The sequence below is a fragment of the Benincasa hispida genome, chromosome 11, assembly GCF_027475165.1.
Source record: "Benincasa hispida cultivar pf3 chromosome 11, pf3_genome.v1.1, whole genome shotgun sequence".
NCBI classification, from domain to species: domain Eukaryota; kingdom Viridiplantae; phylum Streptophyta; class Magnoliopsida; order Cucurbitales; family Cucurbitaceae; genus Benincasa; species Benincasa hispida.
In genome coordinates this window covers 85,771,558-85,794,434 of record NC_143488.1, presented here as the reverse complement: position 1 = coordinate 85,794,434, position 22,877 = coordinate 85,771,558, and the positions used below count along the sequence as shown (strand labels likewise).

General features: G+C 33.3%; 1 protein-coding gene and 1 long non-coding RNA gene across 2 annotated transcripts; both read right to left on the bottom strand.

Annotated features, from left to right (window-relative positions):
* Positions 1 to 14,255: 14,255 nt before the first annotated feature.
* Positions 14,256 to 17,211, bottom strand: LOC120092057 (uncharacterized). Its single transcript, XM_039050257.2, has 3 exons — positions 16,752 to 17,211; positions 15,771 to 16,000; positions 14,256 to 14,655 (listed from the first exon to the last, which is right to left on the bottom strand). The coding sequence occupies exons 1-3, from the start codon at positions 17,101 to 17,103 to the stop codon at positions 14,377 to 14,379; spliced, it is 861 nt and encodes a 286-aa protein (XP_038906185.1). The 5' UTR covers positions 17,104 to 17,211; the 3' UTR covers positions 14,256 to 14,376.
* A 1,780-nt stretch (positions 17,212 to 18,991) lies between these two features.
* On the bottom strand, positions 18,992 to 22,627 carry LOC120092053 (uncharacterized). The gene is made up of 3 exons (XR_005485891.2): positions 20,010 to 22,627; positions 19,764 to 19,851; positions 18,992 to 19,691 (listed from the first exon to the last, which is right to left on the bottom strand). It is a non-coding gene; the product is annotated as an uncharacterized LOC120092053 (long non-coding RNA).
* Between the last annotated feature and the right edge of the window lie 250 nt (positions 22,628 to 22,877).

Here is a 22,877-nt window from a genome sequence, read left to right as displayed (position 1 = left end):
TTAGAGCTTCAATCTACAGGTCATAAGGTCCCTCTGTAGCTCAACAAGGATTAATGAAATCAATTTTGGATTAATTTGAATTGTTCAAATTAATTGAGGAAATTAATTATATGTGATATGATTAATTTAACTTAATTATATATGATATAATCACTATAATATATTTGATAAATTATAATAGTTTATTTGAGAGAGATAGATATTTGAAGATGATCCAAATATAAATTATATGAATCAGATGTATAAATTATTTTCCAAATGCATTTGTTGTTCCTAAATTATAGAGAAACTTAATTTCTGTAAAATGTTTGATTGAACAAACTATTTTGTACATTTCTGTGTAAATAAAGCATTTATTTCCAAGAATGGTATAGATCTTGGTTTTGCTAAGTTGGAAAATAATTTATATGTCCTAAGACCGTTAGCAACTAAAGCCCTCCTAAACACTAAAATATTTAAAACTGTGATAACTCAAAATAGAAGACTTAAAATTTCTCCTAGAAAAATCGCTCGACTTTGGCACCTAAGGTTAGAACACATCAATCTCAATAGGATTGAGAGATTGGTTAAGAATGAACTTCTAAACGTGTTAGAAGAAAATTCTTTACCTGTGTGTGCGTCATGCCTTGAAAGCAAAATGACTAAAAGATATTTGACTAGAAAAGGTCATAGGACCAAAGAATCCTTAGAGCTTGTACATTTAGACCTCTGTGGTCCGATGAATGTTAGAGAAAGAGGAGGGTTTGAATATTTCATAACTTTTACTGATGATTATTTAAGATATGAGTATGTTTATTTATTGCAATAGAAGTCTGAAGCTTTTCAAATGTTTAAAGAGTTTAAGGCTGAAGTTGAAAATGTATTAAATAAAACATTTAAAACATTTCAATCTGATCGAGGCAGAGAGTTTTTTTATATTACGTTCCATAACTATTTGATAGAACATAAAATTTTATCCAAACTCTCAGCACCTGGTACACTTCAGCATAATAGTGTATCCGAAAGGAGAAATCGAACCCTATAGGACATGGTTTGGTCTATGATGAGTTGTGCTTCCTTACCTGACTCATTTTAGGGTTATGCAGTACAGACTACAACTTATATTTTGAACTGTGTACCATCCAAGAGTGTTACAATAACAACTTTGGAATTATGGAATGGTCGTAAAAGTAATTTACGTCATTTCAGGATCTAGAGTTGTCCAGCACATGTGCTTGAGGAAAATCATAAGAATCATTCAAAATTGTGTCTATTTGTAGGCCCCTAAAGGAACGAAAGGTGGTTATTTCTATGATCCTAAAGAAAATAAAGTATTTTTTTTTTTACAAATGCTACACTTCTAGAAGAGGACCACATAAGGGGACATAAGCCTCACAGTAAGATTGTATTGAATGAACTTTCCAAGGAAACTACTGAACCTTCAACAAGAGTTGTTGAAGAACTCAACATCTCAACAAGAGTTGTTGACATTGGTTCATCTAGTAGGTCATGCACACCTCAAGTGTTGAGGGAACCTTGACGTAGTGGGAGGGTGTCGAACCCATCTGTCTGTTATATGGGTTTAACGAAAATCCTAGCCATGGTAGCTGACGGAGATCTTGAGGATCCATTATCTTACAAGAAGGCAGTGAAGGATGTTGACAAAGATGAGTGAATCAAAACTATGGATCTTGAAATGGAGTCTATGTACTTCAATTTTGTTTGGGATCTTGTAGATCAACCTGATGGTATTAAATCTACAAGTTGCAAATAGATCTACAAGAGAAAACGGGGTGTTGACGGGAAGGTGCAAACCTTCAAGGCTAGACTTGTGGCAAAGAGTTATATCCAAGTTGAGGGAGTCGACTATGAGGATACTTTCTCACCTGTTGCCATGTTGAAGTTTATCCAAATCATCATGTCCATTGCCTTATATTATGACTATGAGATTTAGCAAATGGATGTCAAAACTACCTTTTGAATGGCAATCTTGAGGAGACCATTTATATGGAGTAGCCTGAGGGATTCATAACCCAAGATCAAGAGCAACAGGTTTGCAAACTTAATCGGTCCATCTATGGATTGAAGTAAGCTTCTCAATCTTGGAATATAATATTTGATACTGCGATCAAATCTTATGGATTTGATCAAAATGTTGATGAGCCTTGTGTTTACAAGAGAGAATCATCAACAGTTCAATAGCCTTTCTAGCGTTGTATGTAGATGATATCCTACTCATTAAAAATGATGTACGTCTACTAATTGAAATTAAGAATTGGCTAGCGACCAAATTTCAAATGAAAGATTTAGGAAAGGCACCGTTTGTTCTAGGCATTTAGATTTTTAGAGATCAAAAGAACAAAACTCTAGCTCTGTCTCAAGCCTCGTACATTAACAAGACGCTTGTCAAATTTTCGATGCATAACTTCAAGAGGCGTTTACTCCCTTTTAGACATGGAGTTATATTGTCTAAGGAATAGTGTCCTAAGACACCTCAAGCGGTTGAGAAAATGAGGTGAATCCCCTATTCATCGACTATTGGCAGCCTGATGTATACAATGTTATGTACTAGACCTGAAATTTGCTATGTGGTAGAGATAGTCAGTAAATATCGATCTAATCCAGGATTTGATAACTGGACCGCAGTTAAGAACATTCTCCAGTATCTATGAAGAACGAGGGACTACATGCTCGTATATGGTTATAAGGATTTGATCCTTACAGGATACATAGACTCTGATTTTAAGACTGCTTAGGATTCTAGGAAATCCACATCATGATCATTGTTTACTCTTAATGGAGGAGCACCAAGCAAGGGTGCATTGTTGACTCCACCATGAAGGCTGAGTACGTAGCAGCTTGTGAAGCTGCTAAGGAAGCTGTGTGACTCGAGAAATTTCTGACTGATCTGGAAGTGGTTCTAGACATGTGAAAGTCCATCACCCTTTATTGTGATAATATTGGTGTTATGCCTAATTTTCAAATGCCTCGAAGTCAGAAGCGTGAGAAGCATATAGAGTGGAAGTATCATCTCATCCGAAATAGTCATAGGGTTTTGTAGTTTGTAATTGTATTATACAAACATTTTTATTTATTTAATAAAATATGAGATGTTTTATTTGACAGTTAGTAGCATTAAACCCACAAACCAATAAACTGACATCCAAGGTTATCATTTGTAGCTTAAACATGTGTGTAGAGACATAGGGGTGGATCGTGTTTAAGTGATAACTGAAATGGTCTGTAGTAGATGAATAAAGCTGGATACCTTATCCTGGTGACACTATGAATATTACCCGCTTTCTAGAAGTTGTAATTGTTGTAAAGTGTTACAAATGATCTGATCTTGATCATTTCTGTGGAGACATGGGAGCAGGGGTATTCTCTACAAAGGAGTTTGTATAAGACCAGACCATGAAATGACTAGTCTCATTATATAACATCATTCATAATTAAGACTTATATTTCACCAGGATGACAATAAGTGATATAACCTGAATCCTGAGTGAATTGTGAACTCCTACCTATGAAGGTAGTCCTTTGATTTGTATGGATGAGGGTGGCCAGATCGTTGATTAAATAAGCCTATCATTTTAGGAATTCGTCTGATTGAGGAGTTGGGAACATAACTACACAAGATGGAATTCACTCCTTCCCTGACGTCGGGGTAAGTAGAAAAATTACTCCCTTAAGGACTGATTCCGAAATTTGATCAATGTGGTGCCACACCCTCTCTTGGCCCGAGAGGGGTTTGGTCATAGTTGGACTATGACTTATTGTTCATTAGAGAGATCAGTGGTACTTAAGGAGTTAGATGTAACAATCGGGGCAAAATGGTAATTTTGGCCTAGCTGTACTTATGAGCAATTTGTGAAGGGTAATCGCACTATTGACTTGATATATCTAATGGATATAGAAATATATCTGTAGTGCGAAAAGTGCAACTGTCGTTCTTTAGTGGAGTGTCCGACGGTTAATGGATGTTGAATCATTTAATTAAAGAAGTTTAATTAATATTCAAGTACCACTGGAACTTCAATCTGCAAGTCCATAAAGTCCACTCTGTAGCTCAACAGGGATTAATGAGAATTAATTTTGGATTAATTTGAATTGTTCAAATTAATTGAGAGAATTAATTGTATGTGATATAATTAATTTAACTTAATTATATATGGTATATCACTATAATGTATTTGATAAATTATAATATAAAATTTATTTGAGAGGAAATAGATATTTGAATATGATTCAAATATTAATTATGTGAATCAGATTTATATAATTAAATTTAATATGAATGTGATTTATATTAAATATCATGCATTAATGAGGGAATTAAAAATTATAGGTTATATTGTATTTCATACAATATAAAAACTATAGGTTATATGTTATATTTGATATAGCATATAATTCAAATATATATATATATATATATATATATATATATATATATATATCTATATATATATATATATATATAAAATATGATAAGATAGTTATCATTTTTATATATTATTTATAATATATATTATATATATATATATATTTATATAATAATTAGATCGAATTTATTTAATTTGATTAATTATTTTGTATTTAATATTGGGGGGAGTTGTGACTCCTTCCTTCCTTGATTCTCTCATCAAATCGTGGAAGGGGTGGATCAGTTTTTACATTTACTTTGTCTCCTTCATAGTAGGCTAGAAGTGAAAAAAAAAAAGGAAAGAAAATAAAACTCCGTGCAAGATTTTCTTCTTCTCTTCTCTAAAAAATTACTCTTCACTCTCTTCCAAAAATTCTAAGAACCCACACCTCCTTTGTAATTCTCATCCCAAGAGAATACAAAGGTAACCTCTTGTGGTGGTGTCCACGTTTGTTCTTGGTTCAAGGAATCGAAATTGTTCGTGATACATCAAGGAGGAAATTCGTTAAGATTGATTTCTTCAATGGTAAGGTTTTCTTGAAACCTTAATATCATTTTATCTTTACTAAATGCATGCTGTAAAGTTTGATTGCATAATTGTTGCTGTAAAATTCTTTGTTCTATGAAAATAAAAATTGGGCAAGACCTTCACCGGTTCCTTCATTGACTTCACTTAGTGGAAATATCCAAAAATAATTTTTAGTGAATTGGTGAGTAAATCATCTAGTAAAGTATTGATTCCACAAATTACCACTTATCCCACTAAATTGAGTACATTTTGAAGTATCAAAATTTGGTTAACTCAATTTTGCATGAGTTGCATGTAATTACTCTATAAATAGGATGCTTTGATGGAGATTAAATCTTCTTCGCCATTTGGTGAATTTCAAGTTAGTTGAAAAACAAATCTTCTTGGCAACTTAAAGATTCTAAAACAGTTTAAAAAATTAAGTCCTTAATTCTCTCTTAGTTTCTATACTAAATTCATCCCTACAAAGTCACTCATCGGATCTCATCATCCCATTCCATGGCCGGAGAATGATTGAAAAGACTCTCATGTATTTCACAATTGGTTCGTGAGGATATTGGAGCGAAATTGGTGATCAATTTTGAGCTACAAAGGTTAACTCAAACCCTAGTTTCAAAGTTATTTGCATGCATGTTTTATCTTTAAAATTAATGAAATTTAGAGTACTTAAGATCCAAATTGTTTCCGCATGTTCGTGGTATTAGAGCATGTTTTAAGCACTAAATCTGCATTAATTTTAGCTCAGTGGGTGTTATTTCATCAGATGAATGTGTGGTGGCTAAAGTGGATATATTATGATTTTGGCATTTTTTTAAAGTTTCGACTTAGTTGTAATTATTGTAATTGCTTAGTTGTTTATGGGCTTTAATGTGTGAAGAAGAGTCTGTAATTTTTCTAGAGTCATTAGGGTTGATATTAGGTTGTAATTTGAAGAAAATTGCTTCAAAGATACGAGCTATTTTTTAAGCAGTTTTTTGGACGGTGCAGACCGGTTTGGATTGGTTCAATTTTTTCAGTTGGTTCAACTCGGTTTCAAGCTTTGAAGGTTTGGTTCAAATTTTTTAAGTTGGTCTAGGCCGATTCAAAAGTTCAAGAGTGGTTCAGAGCTATTTCTGAATTATTATTGTAATAATTTAGTTGTTTGTTTGTCAAAGATGTCAAAATTGGTCCACTTTAGTGTATTTTATTAATTATGCATTATGAATGTATGTATTAATTATATTAATCTTGATTGTGCATGAAGCATGGCATGTAGATTTAAATCCCACCATAGAATAACATGTTGCATGGATTAAAAAGTATGTTATAAGTGCTATAATATAAAGTGCATGCTTAGAATTTCATGAGTATTAATATAACTTGTTATATTAATATATGAAATGTATGTTGTATGTTAATATAATTTGCATGCTTAGAATTTCATGAGTTTTAATAAGTTGTTATATTAAATTATGAAATACATGATGTGTGTTATGGATGAATGTCTATGTTTTAAAAGTTTAAAATCAATTACACTTTTAAAAATCTATAACAAAGATAACATGCATGCTCATCTAGGGTTAACAAATGAAATCTTATTTTAAGTAGTTAAAATACGTTGTTATCTTGTAAAACTTTGGTTACAAACTCATCTGGGCTAAATCCTGTATAAGGCTGGAGGTACTTAAGTTAACAGTTTACGGAACACCTACTACCTGGAGATTTTGGCCAGTTCTTGAGTGTTGTTAACCGAGTTTTATGAGCATGAGTGAGCAATGTGAGGTAATAAATTGGTTTATCACTTAGTCATCATAAGTTAAATCCAAATATAAGCGTTATACTTGGATAAACACCTAAACTCGGGTTGTATTTATTAGCCAGAATATAACTAAGTAAACATTTACCCAAAACAAATAGAACACTTTAATGGGAGATTAATAATATATACGATATGTTATTTTTAGCTCTCACATCCCTAGGAGTTCAGACCGTGAGGTCCATGCTTAGCTTTGTGTCGCTTTTACCGTAACTACTCTATTCGAAAAGTGTTTGCATAGGTCAATAGCAAGGTGAATCGAGGAAGCAGTTAGTAAGTGGGTGAAGGAAATATGTCAACATATCCTACGATTTTCTCCATTAGGTTGCACTGTGAGATTCTCATATTCTGCATGCGTGTCTTTTTAGGCGATCACATATTCAGAGGGTTTTTTCATGAGGATTAGAACACCGCAAACTTCATAAATGAATAGGAGTTCTTAGCTTCGTCTTCAATGTCTTTCAATTCGAGAGATTATTGATATTGTTCTATGAAATCTGAAAATAGAAAGTTACATTTACAAGAGTTACTAAGTGTTAATAAGTTCTTGACCGAAAATAGTAACTAAATGACTATAGGAATAGTTATTCTAGTATTAGTATTTAGTCAAGAATGTCTTGCTTCAGTGAAGAGGTATTTGACTGCCCCTCGATAGCATCTATTATGACTCACTAAAGTATCGTTGTAAATAAATAATGAAATTTTGATACATTATTACTTTGCTAAAATTTTAATTGGGTTTATAGATCAGCATGTCGAATTCTTCTTTTCAAATACTCACTTCTAATAAATTTAACGATAAAAATTATTCAACATAAATGCAATACTAGCAGATAATGATCTTAGGTTTATTTTAATTGAGGATTGTTTTCTAACTCCTAGCTCATCTGCAAACCAAGTTGTTTGAAATGCTTATGACAGATAGATTAGGACGAATGATAAAAGTCGAATCTATATCTTAGCAAGCATATCATATATACTAGCTAAGAAATATGAGAGCATGGTCTCCGCTAAAAAGATCATGGATTCGTTGCAGACATTGTTTCGATATACTGTCAGGCACGATACTCTTGATAATGTTTATAACCTCAACATAAAGGATGGAACCTCAGTTAATGAACATGTTATAGATATGTTGAAGAATAATGAACAATATTGTCATAGATGAGAAAGCACAAAACTGTAAATGTGATTTACTCGTTGAAACATGTTTAGTGCAAAATGTAAATTAACCTGGACATTAGATTCAAGGGCCGATAATCATATTTGCTCTTTCATTTAGGAAACTAGTTCCTGGAGGCAGCTTACAGAAGGCGAGACAACCTCCCCAGTCCCTACCTTAAAGGTTGTCTCACTATCTGTAAGTTGCCTCCATGAATTGGTTTCCTAAGCGAAAGCGCAAATATGATTAACGGCCCTTAAATCTAATATCCAAGTTAATTTATCATATTCCACTAAACATGTTTCAACAACGAGTAAATCACATTTACTTTGTTGTGCTTTCTCATCTATGACAATATTGTTTATTATTTTCAATAGATCTAAAATATGTTCGCTAACAAAGTTTCCATACGAAGCTTACATAAGGCGAGATAACCTTTAAGGTAGGGATCGAGGAAGTTGTCTTAGTTAAAACAATGGGAGATATGAAGTTGTTTGTTGGAGATAGATTTATTTTGCTTGAAAATGTATTTTATGTTCCTGCTATGAGGAGGAATTTAATATCTATCTCATGTTTTCTAGAACAAAGGTATAAAGTCTCTTTTGAAATTAATGAAGTGTTCATTATCTCAAAATGTATTAAATATGTTCAACAAAACTAGAAAACAACTTGTATGTGTTAAAACCAACTGAGACAAAAGCTATTTTAAATATAGAAATGTTTAAAACAATTGAAACTCAAAATAAAAAACGAAAAATTTCTTCTAATGTTTATCTTTGGCACTTAAGACTTGGACACATAAATCTCAATAGGATTGAAAGATTGGTTAAGAATGGACTCATAAATCAGTTATAAGACAACTTTCTACCTCCATGTGAGTCATGTCTTGCAGGAAAAAATAACTAAAAGATCTTTTACTTGAAAAGGTTCTAAGAACCAAAGAACCTTTAGAGCTCGTACATTTAGAATTTTGTGGTCAGATGAATGTCAAAACTCGAGGAGAATCTGAATATTTCATCAATTTTATTGATGACTATTCTAGATATGGCTATGTTTACTTAATGCATCACAAATCCGAAACTCTTGAAAAGTTTAAAGAGTATAAAGCAGAGGTTGAGAACCTGTTAGGTAAAAAGATTAAAACATTTCGATCAGATTGAGGTGGTGAGTATATGGAATTGAGCTTTCAAGACTATTTAATAGAACATGCAATTCAGTCTCAGCTCATAGCACTCGGTACACCTCCACATGTTGGACATGGTTCCTTCCCACTAAATTGAGTTCATTTTGAAGTGTCAAAATTTGGTTAACTCAATTTTGCATGAATTGCATGTAATTGCTCTATAAATAGGATGCTTTGATGGAGATTAAATCTTCTTGGTCATTTGGTAAATTTCAAGTTAATTGAAAAACAAATTCTTCTTGGCAACTTAAAGATTCTAAAAGAGTTTTAGAAATTAAGTTATCAATTCTCTCTCAGTTTCTATACTAAATTCATCCCTACAAAGTCACTCATCGGATCCCACCATCCTATTCTAAAGCCGAAAAATAGTCGAAAAGACTCTCGTGGTGGTTCACAACCGGTTCATGAGGAGATTTGAGCGGAATTGGTGATCAATTTAGAGCTACAAAGGTTGTGACTGAAACCCTAATTTCAAAGTTATTTGCATGCATATTTTATCTTTAAAATTAATGAAATTTAGAGTGCTTAAGATTCAAATTGTTTCTGTATGCTCGTTGTTATTCTTACATTTTAGAATAAAATTATCATGTTTGGCAACTCTTTCTAAAAAGTGTTTTTATATACAAGTTTGTTTTGTTTATTCTATACTAATAGTGTTTTTATTAATGTCAAATTACTATAAAGGACAGCTATAAAATACTATAAACTAATAATTTAAAATAATGGTCGTCAAAGTTAGTCGTATGGGGTGGTCATCAAAGGTTTCCGTGTTGGTTGTAGTGGGTGGAGTTGGATAGTGGCAGTCGTTGAAGTTTGTCGAGTTGGTGGCGGTAGTCGTTGATGTTTGCCAAGTAATGGTTGTATTGGGTTCTATGTCCTAAAACTCTCAATTTAAAGTTAAACATTTTTTATTATTAATAAAGATGTTATTCAATATTTATTCAATAAAGTTGTTATTGAATTTGTAAATTGCACTTATAAAGACTAAATCCAATAAACTAAGATCCATGTCTATTATATGAATATTTGAACTTTATGTGAAGACATAAAAAATGGATCAAGTTCGAGTATATAGCCAAAACGGTCTATTGTATACGAATAAGGTTGGGTGCCTTATTCTAGTAACACTATCAGATGCAACCCACTTTGTAATTGTTACAATTTGTTGTAAGGTGCTACAAACGAAGTGATCCCTATTCATTCATGTATTGATATGAGGAGTGGGGGCACCTATGCAATGAGTTTACATAAGATCAGACCAAGAAATAAGTCACTCTTACTTTATAACGTTGTTTACTGTTTAAGACTGACTATTTCGCTTAGATGACCTAGGTAACTCGATCTTAATCCTGAGCTAACTATGAACTCCTATTTATTCGGGATTATCCTTAGATTTGCATAGGTGAGGGTTGGCTCAACAGCACGGGCTCAATAAACCTCCTATTTTAGGGATAAGACCGGGTAGATAGCTGGGGACATAGGAAGCAAGATGAAATTCACACCTACCTGATTTAAAGATAGGAGGAAGGTTGTTCTCTTAACTATTGAATCTAGGTCTTAAACAAGAGGTTCCACCCTCTCATTTGACCGAAAGGAACCTAATTAGTGATTAGATCACAAACCAATTATTCATTAGATGATCAGTGGAACTTAAGGAGCAAGATGTAATTTCAGGGGTAAAACAGCATTTGATCCAGTCGTTATTACGAAAAACTTGTGAAGGGTCAACTTACTGATTATGGTTAAATCAAGTGGACGCAAATATATCTATAGTGAGAAGAGTGCAACTATCGAGCTATGATTAATTCGGTCTAAAGAGTTTAGCCAACTAATCTCAAATTGTTGGAGCTCATGATCTGTAGGATTATAAAGACCCTCTACTAGCTCGTAAAACATGAACACCTTGAATTAGTAAATTGAGTGAATTTGAAATTATTTCAATTTGAAGTGTTCAAATTGAATTTAGGGTTTCAATTTGAAATGTTCAAATTGTAAATTAGGATTTGAATTTGAATTGTTCAATTTCAAATTAGGGTTTGTATAATTATATTCGATATAATTAACATTTAATTTATAGAAATTAAACAAAATTGGAGAGTTTATAATATTTAAATATTGATTTAAATATTAATTACATGAATAGAATTCATGTTTAAAATTAGGTGTGTGATTAATTTAATATTTGATATTAAATTATTGTTTAATTAATAAAATCAAATTTATTTTCATTTTTATTTCAATTTCAGAAATTGAAATTTTGATTTTAGTTAATTGTGAATTAATTAAAATTAAAGATAAAAAAAATGGAAATTAACTTCATAGTGGAAAAATCCACAATTTCCTTGAGTATGAGGTGGATTGATTACAATAGTCCCATCTAGCCCACATCATTCATCAATCTAATGTGGCATTGACTGAATTTCACTCCTCTTGCATGAAGGATTGTGATAAAAACTCCTTGATTTCTCAAGTTTTAAAAAAGATGATGGTGGCTGAAAAATAGTTTTCTCCATTAGAGTTCTTCTTCACCTGAAATTCATTCCATTCCCTTCACAAATTCATTTCAATTGTAAGTTCTACCACTCAATTTCAAAGCTGATAATAGTAGAGAAGATCTTTTGGTGGTTTACTGAAGATTTGAAGCTGAGAATTCATGAGGAGCAATTTGGAATCGAAGAATTTCAACAAAGGTATGTTGTTCTTGAAACCCTCTTGCTGAAAATTATGTTTTGCATGCTTTTTAGAACTCAAATTAAATGTAATTAGAGTGCTTACTGATTCTGATTACTTTCGTTGCGTACTTCTACATCCTATCAAGTTGGAGGTTGACCGATGTAATCGTCAGAGGTGGTGGCCGGAGGTTAGCCGACAACGGTCAGAGGAGCTACCACCAACAGTGGTAGTTGAACTTGATCGGTGGTGGTTGCCAAAAAATGGTTGTCGATAGTGATCACCGGAATTGCTCACCAATGACGATCGTCGGAGTAGATTGTCGATGGTGGTTGCCTAAGGTGGCTAGCAGAATATGGTGGTAGCCACACATCATAGTGAAAGTGAGGAATTAGAGAGATGAATCATTAAACACTTAAAATTCATTTTTTTTAAAGTTTGTTTAAGTGTTTATCATAAACCAACTTATTTTATAAATTCATTTTTTTTCAAAATCTATTTTAAGTGGTTTCCACACACTTAAATTTTTTCTAGAATGACTTATTTTTTACATTAAACACTTAGAAAGGTATTCCAAACACATCTTTATTCCCCCTACAAAAAGAGAATTTCACAATTAACAATGTAAATAACTGTAGCACCCTTGTCGGTGTAGATCTAGAATTTTTGCTTAGGGAGGCTTAATTTAAAGCTTTGCAAAAATATTAAAATAAGTAAAAAAAAATTAATTTCAAATCTGGTTCATGAATTTTAAAAAAATAATAATGAATTATAAATTTAGCTTATCAACTTTCAATTTTGTATCTTATAGATCATTGGACTTTAAAAATGTCTATTATGTCTTTGAACTTTTAGTTTCATACCTAATATGTTTTTGACATATACAATTTTTTTTTAATTAAAAATTAATTGATTTATTAAATATAAAACTGAATTTATCTTATGAAATTTAGACTTCCAATTTTGTGTTTAGTAGATTATGAATATTTAAAAATATCAAATAGCTAATGACCAATTACTTAAACACAAAATTGAAAACTAAGAAATTTATTGGACACAATTAAAACCAAGCTTACGAGAGAGTTGAAGCATCCTACTGTTGTACTATATAGCCATTTTAATAATAGGTTTAAATCTTATTTTGATCTCTAAACTTTGAATCTTCTTCTGTTTTGGTCCTAACTAGGATTGGCAAAAAAATTCGACGAGACGGAGATTCTCCGGTTTGATCGGGGATGGGGTCAAACCAGGGAATTTATTTGGGGCCCCATCCGGGGATAAGGCGGGGACAGGGACAGTATCCCCGCCCCGACCCCGACCCCAAATTTATATATATGTTTTTATCCCCTCCCCAGTCCTCTCTCGTTCTCTGCAATCTGCAACATCCCTCCCCTCTCGCTCATCCCTCCCCTCTCACTCTCTCTCATCCCTCCCCTCTCGCTCTCAATCCCTCCCCTCTCGCCCAAATCCCTCTGACCCTCTCCAGAGCTTCTAAAACAGGCCCTCTTCACTCCATCCTCAGGGAAACGAGGAATGGGCCCCGCGAGGACCCTATTTCCCCAACAGGAATCCCCGCCCCCGTCCCCGCCAATTTCCCCCATGGGGTCGGGGACGGAGGCACCCCCCCCCACCCCGCCCCGGCCCCATTGCCAACCCTAGTTCCAACTTTAAAAAGCGACTATTTTCGTTCTTGAACTTTTAAAAGGGTTTATTTTGGTTCCTACTATTAAGATTTTGTTACTCTTTGATGAAATTACATCTAGCATGTGTTGTGCAAAATGATGATGAAGTAAAATATCAACAACCAACATACCAAAATACTAAACAACCAAAATCTTAAACACAAAATGACTTTTAAGCTCACCTATTTATCGATTTACCACCTAATTCAAATTGAAATTCGAATGTTTTTTAACATGACTAACTGATTGACAACCTAGTAATCTAAAAATACAAATCATCTCATCATTTTATTTAAGAGTTGATAAAATGTTAATAGTAGAGACCAAGTTTAGAGACCAACATAAGATTTAAACCTTAATAATAAAATTGCATTCTTTTATACTAATATAAAAATGCACTGAAATTCGCCTTTTTCTTTTTCTTTTTTCTTTTTTTGTTAAAACATATATATTTTTTTCTTAATTTTTTAAATTAAAAAAAATATATTTGATATATATACACGCCAATTAATTAAAAATGGATGTAATTTAAGCTAAAACAAAATCATTGATTCATACAATTTTGACTCACCTATATTAACTTTTTATTATCTATATTTATTGCATAAGTTTTCAATCTTATCATTAAAGATTATTTGAAAACATTAAAAGCTTGCATATGTGACTCAAAATGAAATGAAATGAAAATTCCCAAAACTAAAAACCAATATGAGACTTTAATCCTTTATATATATATAACAAAATAACTTTGCTATCGGTCCTATTGTCTTACGTTTTTCTAGTTTTCTTTTCCCTTGTCTTTTATTCTTCACCAAATTGAGGGTAGGAGTAGGACAGAATGAAACTTGATTAAATAATGGTATCAAATATTTTATAAGAAATTTACAAGTACAATTTTTTCAAGTAGACAAAACCTTCCGGCAGGGGATGGGTCGTGACGGTACATATATTCATAAGGATGAGAAAATTGGGACTCCTAGTAATGTGGCTCCTGCATCGACTATGAAAATGTTGCCCGAAATGTATCCACAAGAGTCGTGTACCAAATATCGAATAAGCGTTGTTAATGCTGGATCACATGTTCCATGTGTCCTTAAAGGGATCGTTTTCAATGCTACATTTTTAAGCCAATCTTTTTCCATCAAACTCTTTGTAATCTCAGATTTAAAAATTCCAGGACATATGGAATTTACTCTGATATTATATGCTCCTAATTCAATGGCCATAACCTATAACCACAGGTAAACTTTTCAAAGTTGCCCAATTTTAAGCAAAAAATAATAAAATATTATGACATGAACCATAGATGCTAACACAATGCTAAGCTCAAAGCAAATCACATAGATGATGAATTGGTTGTCAAAATCTGAACTGATCATGAAGCTTACCAAGATTCAAGTTGGATTTGTATAGTAATATAGTCATTGCCGAAGAACGCAGACACTTTTGTTTGATTAGTGTGTACAAGTCTTATACTTAGTGGACATTTATTAGACATGTATCAAACACTTTGTTTGTGCAATAGAGAGACGATTGCAAATATAGCAATTAGACCCAAAGTATAAATAAATATAGCACAATATAAAAGAAATTGCAGATATAGCAAAATTTAGATTAAGCTCTCGAAATCTTCCCGTGATACACTATGAGTCTATCAGCGTCAGCGATAGAGTCTATAACGAATAATTTTGCTAAATTTGCATTTATTAAAAAAATATTATTATACACTTAATTATTAGCCCTAAAAGTACTATTCATTATAATTATCCCAAATAAATTTTTAATCATATAAAAATACAATCTCGTTGTCCTTGAATTACCTTGCATAAAAATTATATATATTTTAAAAAATGTGTCTTTGTGATATTCGTGCTCTAGATTTAAAATAATAATAATAATAATAACATGTCACCATGTATGTGTTGTATTCGTGTCTCATATTTATATCCATGCTTCTTAGGATATTGCTAAACTTATGCTATGAATTTAATATAGATTTTAATAAATGTGCCCTTGTCGTTTCCGTGTCCTAGACTTTTTTAAAAACAATGCATTCCCATGTTTATATTGTATTCGTGTATTATATCTATATCCGTGCTTCTTAGGACATTTCTAATCTCATGCTATGAATTTGTTAATCCAACTTTTAAAACTCACCTCTTTAACCAAACACTTATTTCTACTAACCACAAAACCAAATGCACACACTATATAAACTCATACCTTCTTAGCTACATGCACACATTCATACTTTTCCCAGCTTCAACATACATAAATTCAAGCTTATCAGAAGTATGAACCAAACATGGCCTAGCAAAAACAAGTGAATACAAAGAAACATTACCTTTGTCAAAGTGTTTAAGGCAGCCTTTGAAGCAGCATAGCAAAAGCCTCCAGGAAGATGGCCTCTGTTAAGACCACCAATTGAAGAAATGTTGATAATGGATCCACTTCGACTGGTGTCACGCATGTGAATGCATACATACTTCGCTACCAACCAAGATCCCTTCAGGTTTGTTCCCATCACTTCATCCCATTCATCTTCAGACAGCTCCAATGGAGACGTGACAGCCCCTGATATACAGAGAGTTTAAAATAGACTTCACCTTGAATCAAATTCAGGGAAGAAATCTAACAAGCCATCACATTCAGAAATCAATCCCTCCTTCAAGTGAAAATCAACAGAAAAAGTTGGATTATTTGATAGATTGACCAAAAATTTTGGACCATGACCTGGTTTTTCAAACCTTTTCTAATATTTCTTTTTCTTCTAACTCAACTCCCATTCTATTTCTCTCTCCCTCGCTTCTTCTTCTTGTCTTCTTTTTCTTAATCCCTTCTTTATATTCTATCTCCAGAAATGACAATGCTTCTTTCTGTTGAGAATTTCATGAAAAAATTAAGGGGCTCACTTTAGCATAGATGGATTACTCCTCTCGTTCGTCAACTGATTTTGAGATAGAACTTCATACTATCTAAGTCCAAATGAGTATTTTATACAATAAAAATAAACTGAGATCCAATAAAAAATGATGAACCCTGAGGGAAAAATCAACGGATCTCACTGTTTTTAAAAGATACATGAGAACTAGAACTATAACCAGAGCGTGAAAAGAAAAAAAATAATTAAAAAAATGCGTAACGAAGCAGCAAAAAGTTAAAAACAAGCCCGCCAAATTTTATTTTTCCAAATATTTAAGGTCACATTCAGAAAAGTTGATTAGGGGTTCTGATCGATATCGACTGAAAGTTCGAATTCCGACTGAAGAATATTACCTCCGACCTAAATTTTGTGAAGAGAACAAGTTCGAACAACGAAATTTACCTCTCAAACCAGCATTGTTCACCAAAGCGTCGATGAAGCCGAAGGAATCCCAGGCTTTTCTGACGGCGGTCTTGATGATCGTACCATCGGCTCTGAGATCAAGCTCCACAGCCACAGCTCGAGGGGTGTCCGTCCGAAAGGAGGAACCGGAGGAAGCGAGTTGATTAATTTCGTGGCAGAGAGATTGGAGTCTATCCGTACGGCGTGCGGCGGCGACGATGTGGCATCCAGCCCTAGCAAGATCCAGACAGAACTCGCGGCCGATCCCCGATGAGGCTCCGGTGACCATCACCACTTTGCCGTTCAAGTCGTTCCATGGTTCGAGCTGAGGAGAATCTCGCTGGAGCACCATCAGTTCCGACTAAAGGAAGTTAGGATTGCAAAAGTACGGAGAGGAGGGGAAAAAGATGGGGAAATTTGGACGTGATCCAATTTAGAGACCCAACGTGTTAAAAGCATGTTGGTAACCATTTTATCTTTCCTTTTTGTTTTTAAAAATTAAGTATTGGCTTTTGATTTTCTTTCTTTATTATCTACTTTTCATCATTTAAAAAAATCAAGTCAATTTTCTAGAATTAAAAAGTAGTTTCAAAATATTATTTTTATTTTTAGAATTTGATTAAGAATTCAATTATGGTAAATACAAATCATTTAAAAAAATGTAAATGAAATAGGCTTAATTTTCAAAAACCAAATGGTTACTAAGTGGGTGCTAATGAACTATTCTTTTAAAAAAAATGTCAAATGATCTTCTCCTGATTTCATGGTTGAGTGAAGTTATGAATATGTCCTTGATCTGTTTCTTCCTCTTCCCTTATTCTTCTTCGTGCGACCTTCAACCTCCTTTTTCTTTTTCTTTTTCTTTTTCTTTTTCTTTTTTTTCACTCTCTTTCTTCTTCTTCTCCGATGGACCTTCAACCTTTTTTCTTTCCTTCTTCTTCTCTTCTTCAACCTTTTATTCTTTTTTCTTTCTCTTTCCTTCTTATTAGTGACATTGAAAAACTAACCTGCGGAGACCGAGAGAGAGCAAGAGCGAGATTGTGATATTTTGAGTCAATTCCATGGAGATTTACTTTAGTGTTGGGATTAAAGTTGTTAACAAGTACCGGCAAAGCTTTGAAAAAGCCATAGAGAGAGAGCAAGAGATATAGAGAGAAAGCGGAATAAGAGCACGAGAGATATAAAGAGAGAGCAAGAGCGAGATGTTATTCCACGTGCATGCGAGTATATTTTGATAATTTCACCCGAATATGATGTTTGCAAAGGGTCATTCAACATTTTTTATCCAATTTTTGGGTTATCCATACAAAAACCCCTAAAAAGTTTTTCGTTTAAAGTTTTATAGACGTCTTGAAAAATGTGCCTTTAATAAGATGACTTTTTTTATGAAAAATGCTATCAAAATTGTTGGACAAAGATTATATGGATGTGTTTAGTTAAATTATTTAATTTAGAAAAAGTGATTTTAAAAAAAAATCCCTCAAGGAATCTCATCTCTGTGAATTTCTCGTAAATTTAGGAAGTGAGGACAGGGACAAATAAGCTATTCTGGTCCCCACTCTATAGATATCTCCACTTTTGACTATAAAAAATTAAACATTAGAAAAATCAAAGGAAAGAGAAATCAAAAAGAAAAACTAAATAAGAGAAACACGTTTATAAAAGAAAAAAATTGTAGCATAGTAGAGTGAGATAAAAATGGATGAAGTTAAAAAATATAGTGTTTTTTTCAAACTATTGACAAAAATGGGGTATATGGGAAAGTATTTTTAAAAATATGTGGGAATAAAAAGTATTGACAAAAGTAGGGTAGTAAAATCGTGTACGGGGTACACAATTAGCATTTGAAAGAATCGTGTACGGGGTACACGATTAACGTTTAATCTAGCCAGCACCACATCGGCTGACTTGGTTGACCGATCGCATGGAGACTCATGGACCAGGTCCACGATTGCCATAATCATGGACCCAGTCCCTGATTTTTTTAAAAAAAAAAATAAATTGACTAATTATTTTTTTTAATCGGAGATGTACAACAATATTAAGACTCTAGGACCGGGTCCAAAAATTTCTTCATTATTAAACTTAATTATATATTTAATCTACAATGAAAACATAATTATTCTGCACTCCTATTAAAAAAAAAAAAAAAAAAAAGTGTCATGATATTAAAAAAGATTTATAATTAGTTCTTTAATTTGAAAATAGAAGTTTACATGAAATTTAAAGACGACCCCCTGACCCTTACCCCACATGGGGGTTATCTTCGTGTCCCTCTAAATTAGGTTCACCTTGTTGTCGTTGTCGTCTACGAAGAATACCTCTTCGATCGGTGTCAGCAACTTGAGTCGTCGTGTTTGTTGAATAATACTTTCTATGTTGACCAATATTTGGTGACACGTTGAACCCAACTCTAGTAAGTTGTGCTGCACTGAATATTGTTGTACACCTCCGATAAAATTATTTTATACGATGAAAAAATAAATATTAAACAATATTCATAGCATATATATGGAAAATGTCTAATTTTAAATCTCTTATCATACAGTAATAGTAAGGCGCCATCAGGTGTGATTAATCGCCTCGTGATTGAATCATACCAGAAAAAGTAGTCATCTGATACAGTTGGCCTATTTGTTATTTCTCCCTGTACACAACGATCATGTCATCCATGCCAGTATGATATATATTCCGGGTGGATTCGACGTCATTCTTGGTCGTGCTTACCTCTCAAATCAATCTGGTGTAGTACTGAAAATGTATAGGACAACGAAGATATCGTTTTTCGCAGACCAAACTGTCTCAACATCTGATCTGGATGATGCCACTCTACTATATGGAAGCATATAAGAGGGCCAACGGTCAACCAATGTCTTCACCATCACGACAGTAATCAGATAGTGATGACCAAATCTGTTGTGTGTATGGCGTCCAATTAATCTGACAAAAAAAAAAGAAGATAAGTATACATCCAAAAATTTTTAAATATTTATTTATATATACATTTGTTACCTGATTGTGCATCAGTCTATCAAATATTTTTCGGTATACTAGCAACATATTTGCTGACTGGTCAGAGGCAGCTAATATACCACTCCATCTAAAATTATAAAAAATATAATTAATTTATATTCTTACATAAAATGATAACGAAATAGATATATAAATGAAACAATACATGGCACTAAGTGGACGATGATCTGGGGCCTGTAACTAGACTTGTGGTGCTATAATTGGAAATCTATCATAAGTTTATACCTGTAGTAGTATCAGTGGCCCCGCTATTTCCAACACTTGTGCATTGGTAGCCCGACAAAGATCTCTATACAACCATGTAAGACATGCACCACCCCACGACATGCTCAAAATCAGCCAGTAGCGGGAGGAACATGAGATGCACTAGAGTATTTGACTTGTCAGCGAACAAAAATCCTTCAATAAGCTGCATAATGTATGCTCGTGCATACCTACGTACAAACTGCAATTACATGAGAGCATGGAATCTTGAATGACTGCTACTAATTACAAGAACATTTTCCTTCTTTCAAGCTCAAAACTTGTGTGTGTTGTCCTTTATAGGGAGAAATCATACTTATGTCAGTTTCTACTTCAAAAGTTTGACTTTCCTTGCCAATAGATGTCACTGTATGCACAGATGCTCGTTTTTCCCACCTCTTAAGTTTTCTCAAGGCATATTCTGTATACATATCCCCACGTTCGAGTACTTCACTAATTTATTGTCTTCGACGTTCAAAATACAATATTGTGCGATAAAATGTTAGCATAACCAAAGAAGTAATTGGTAACATTCTGGCATCTTTGAAAACACCATTCATGCATTTAGCTGCATTGCTTGTCATCCACCCATAGCGGTACCCACCGTCATGTGATTGGGTCCACTTTTTCCAAGTTAATATCTGAAAAATATTCAAGACATTCAGGGTTCAATTATTTTAATTCTTTCATGCACCGAATGAACTTGCGCCTTTGGTGTTGATTTCTTACCTTAAACACCAAATCTTTTAGTTGTTTTGATTTATATTTCGTATTGAAATTACTAGCAACATGGTGAAGATAATATCGATGGTACGCTCTAGGTTCACTCCAACCAATTTTCTCATTATTAATTGCAGCAAGAATGCCATTATGTCTATCAGAAATCAAGCAAATACCATCTCTTTGGGTAATATATTCACGCAATGCCCACAAAAATCGTGACCAACTTGACGAATTTTCACCTTTAACAATAGCAAAAGTAAGGAAAAATATATGCCCGTTTGCATCAATAGATAAGGCGGTCAATAATTTTCGCTTATACTTTTCGTAGAGATGAGTTCCATCGATCTGGATTAATGGCCTACAATGTTTGAACCCTTCTCTCGCAGGACTGAAGGACCAAAAAACTCGACAAAAAATAGTCATACCTGACACATTAGACGGAAGAAAATACCAATTAGATCATGTTCCTAGATTGTAATGAACAAGAGCACTCAACCAATACGGAAGCTCTGAATATGATTTCTCTCAATCACCAAACACAACAATCAACGCTTTTCTCTTAGCTTGCCACACTCGTCTATAATTAACATTATAGTCATATTATTTTTTAATTGCTTCTTGGAGTAGGGACATAGGTACCCCAGAATCAGTCCTAACCAAATTTTGGATTTCGATACTCATAAAATTTGAATCAAGCTATGAATGATCCTGTGTCAATTCTAACAAACATGAGTGTTCCCCTTGAAGTTTAGTGATTTTGAACATCCCATGAGTTTTACGCCGACATGCCCGTAACCTCTAATCACAACCATCCTTCCATGATTTACATCTATCATACCAAAGATCTTGATTTGATTCCATTACAATAATCCCATAGTGTTCTGTCACACAATATTCTTTTACAGCAAGCTGTAAATCTTCTTTAATATTAAATAGCATTCATTTCTATATTAAACTACAATTATCTACACATATACTCCTTTCTTCCAAAGTTGATCATAGTTCACATGTTGAATTTGTAATTTTTCAATCAATTTGGGTGAACATATCCGACGGTACCAACTCAAGATCATGTTCCCCACTACTATCGTTTCCAAATAATTCATCAACTTCAACATCACTACTATCGTTTCCAAATAATTCATCAACTTCAACATCAATATCACTGTCTCCATCATTTCTAGGTTCAAGAATAACTAAATCTTTAGGACGCATCTGAAGGATCTCATACCGAGAGTTCCATGACCGTGTTCAGATCGCTCCGATTTCATAGTGACCAAAACAAAAACGACATACATTCAACACATACAGTTATGCATATAAACCTAGTTATCGATATGCTCAGAATACAGTAAAAATCATGGAAAGGGTTCATATCAGATGAAGACACTCTTCGAACGTCTGAACCCTAAGCAACAGAAACCTCCAATGGATCTACCAGCACCCGGCGAGTATGTCGACTGCAACAGCACGATCAAAATGTACACAAACACTGCAGAAAGGACGACACCACCACAAGAGAAACCCAGGTATCCTCAGTGTCAAAAACCCAAAGAGTGGGCTTTGGTGAGTTTAGTAGAGGGACGATAAGCAAGTGGGAGATGAAACTCTATTATCATATAGCGGAAATGCTTATCGTATAGTAGAGCTACACGATCGTGTATGAAAGACTGAACGATCGTTTAGGAAAAACGTATACGATCGTTTAGAGAAAATGTGAGGCAGACGATCATTTAAATAGACGAGCTTCTATCGTATAGGCTCTCGCGATCGCTTTCACGGATTCTTTTGGGCGCGGACGAAAAATTATGAATGCACGATTGTGAAAAATGAAAACGATTTTCATTTTTAATTCGCTGATTACCATAACCATCGCAGCCCACTTCCCACGTCCGAACGTGGATAAATTCGTTAATTATCAAATAATTAATCAATTAATTTAATTAATAAATATAATCATATTATATTTATATCCTATAGTTTGATATCATATATCTACTATAGTATTTTCTCCTCTACTTGATATAGATCATATTTATATCTAATTTCCTCCAAAATAATGTATCTCATATATTTAACCAATTATATCATATATAATTAACTAGTCCAATTATATCATATATAATT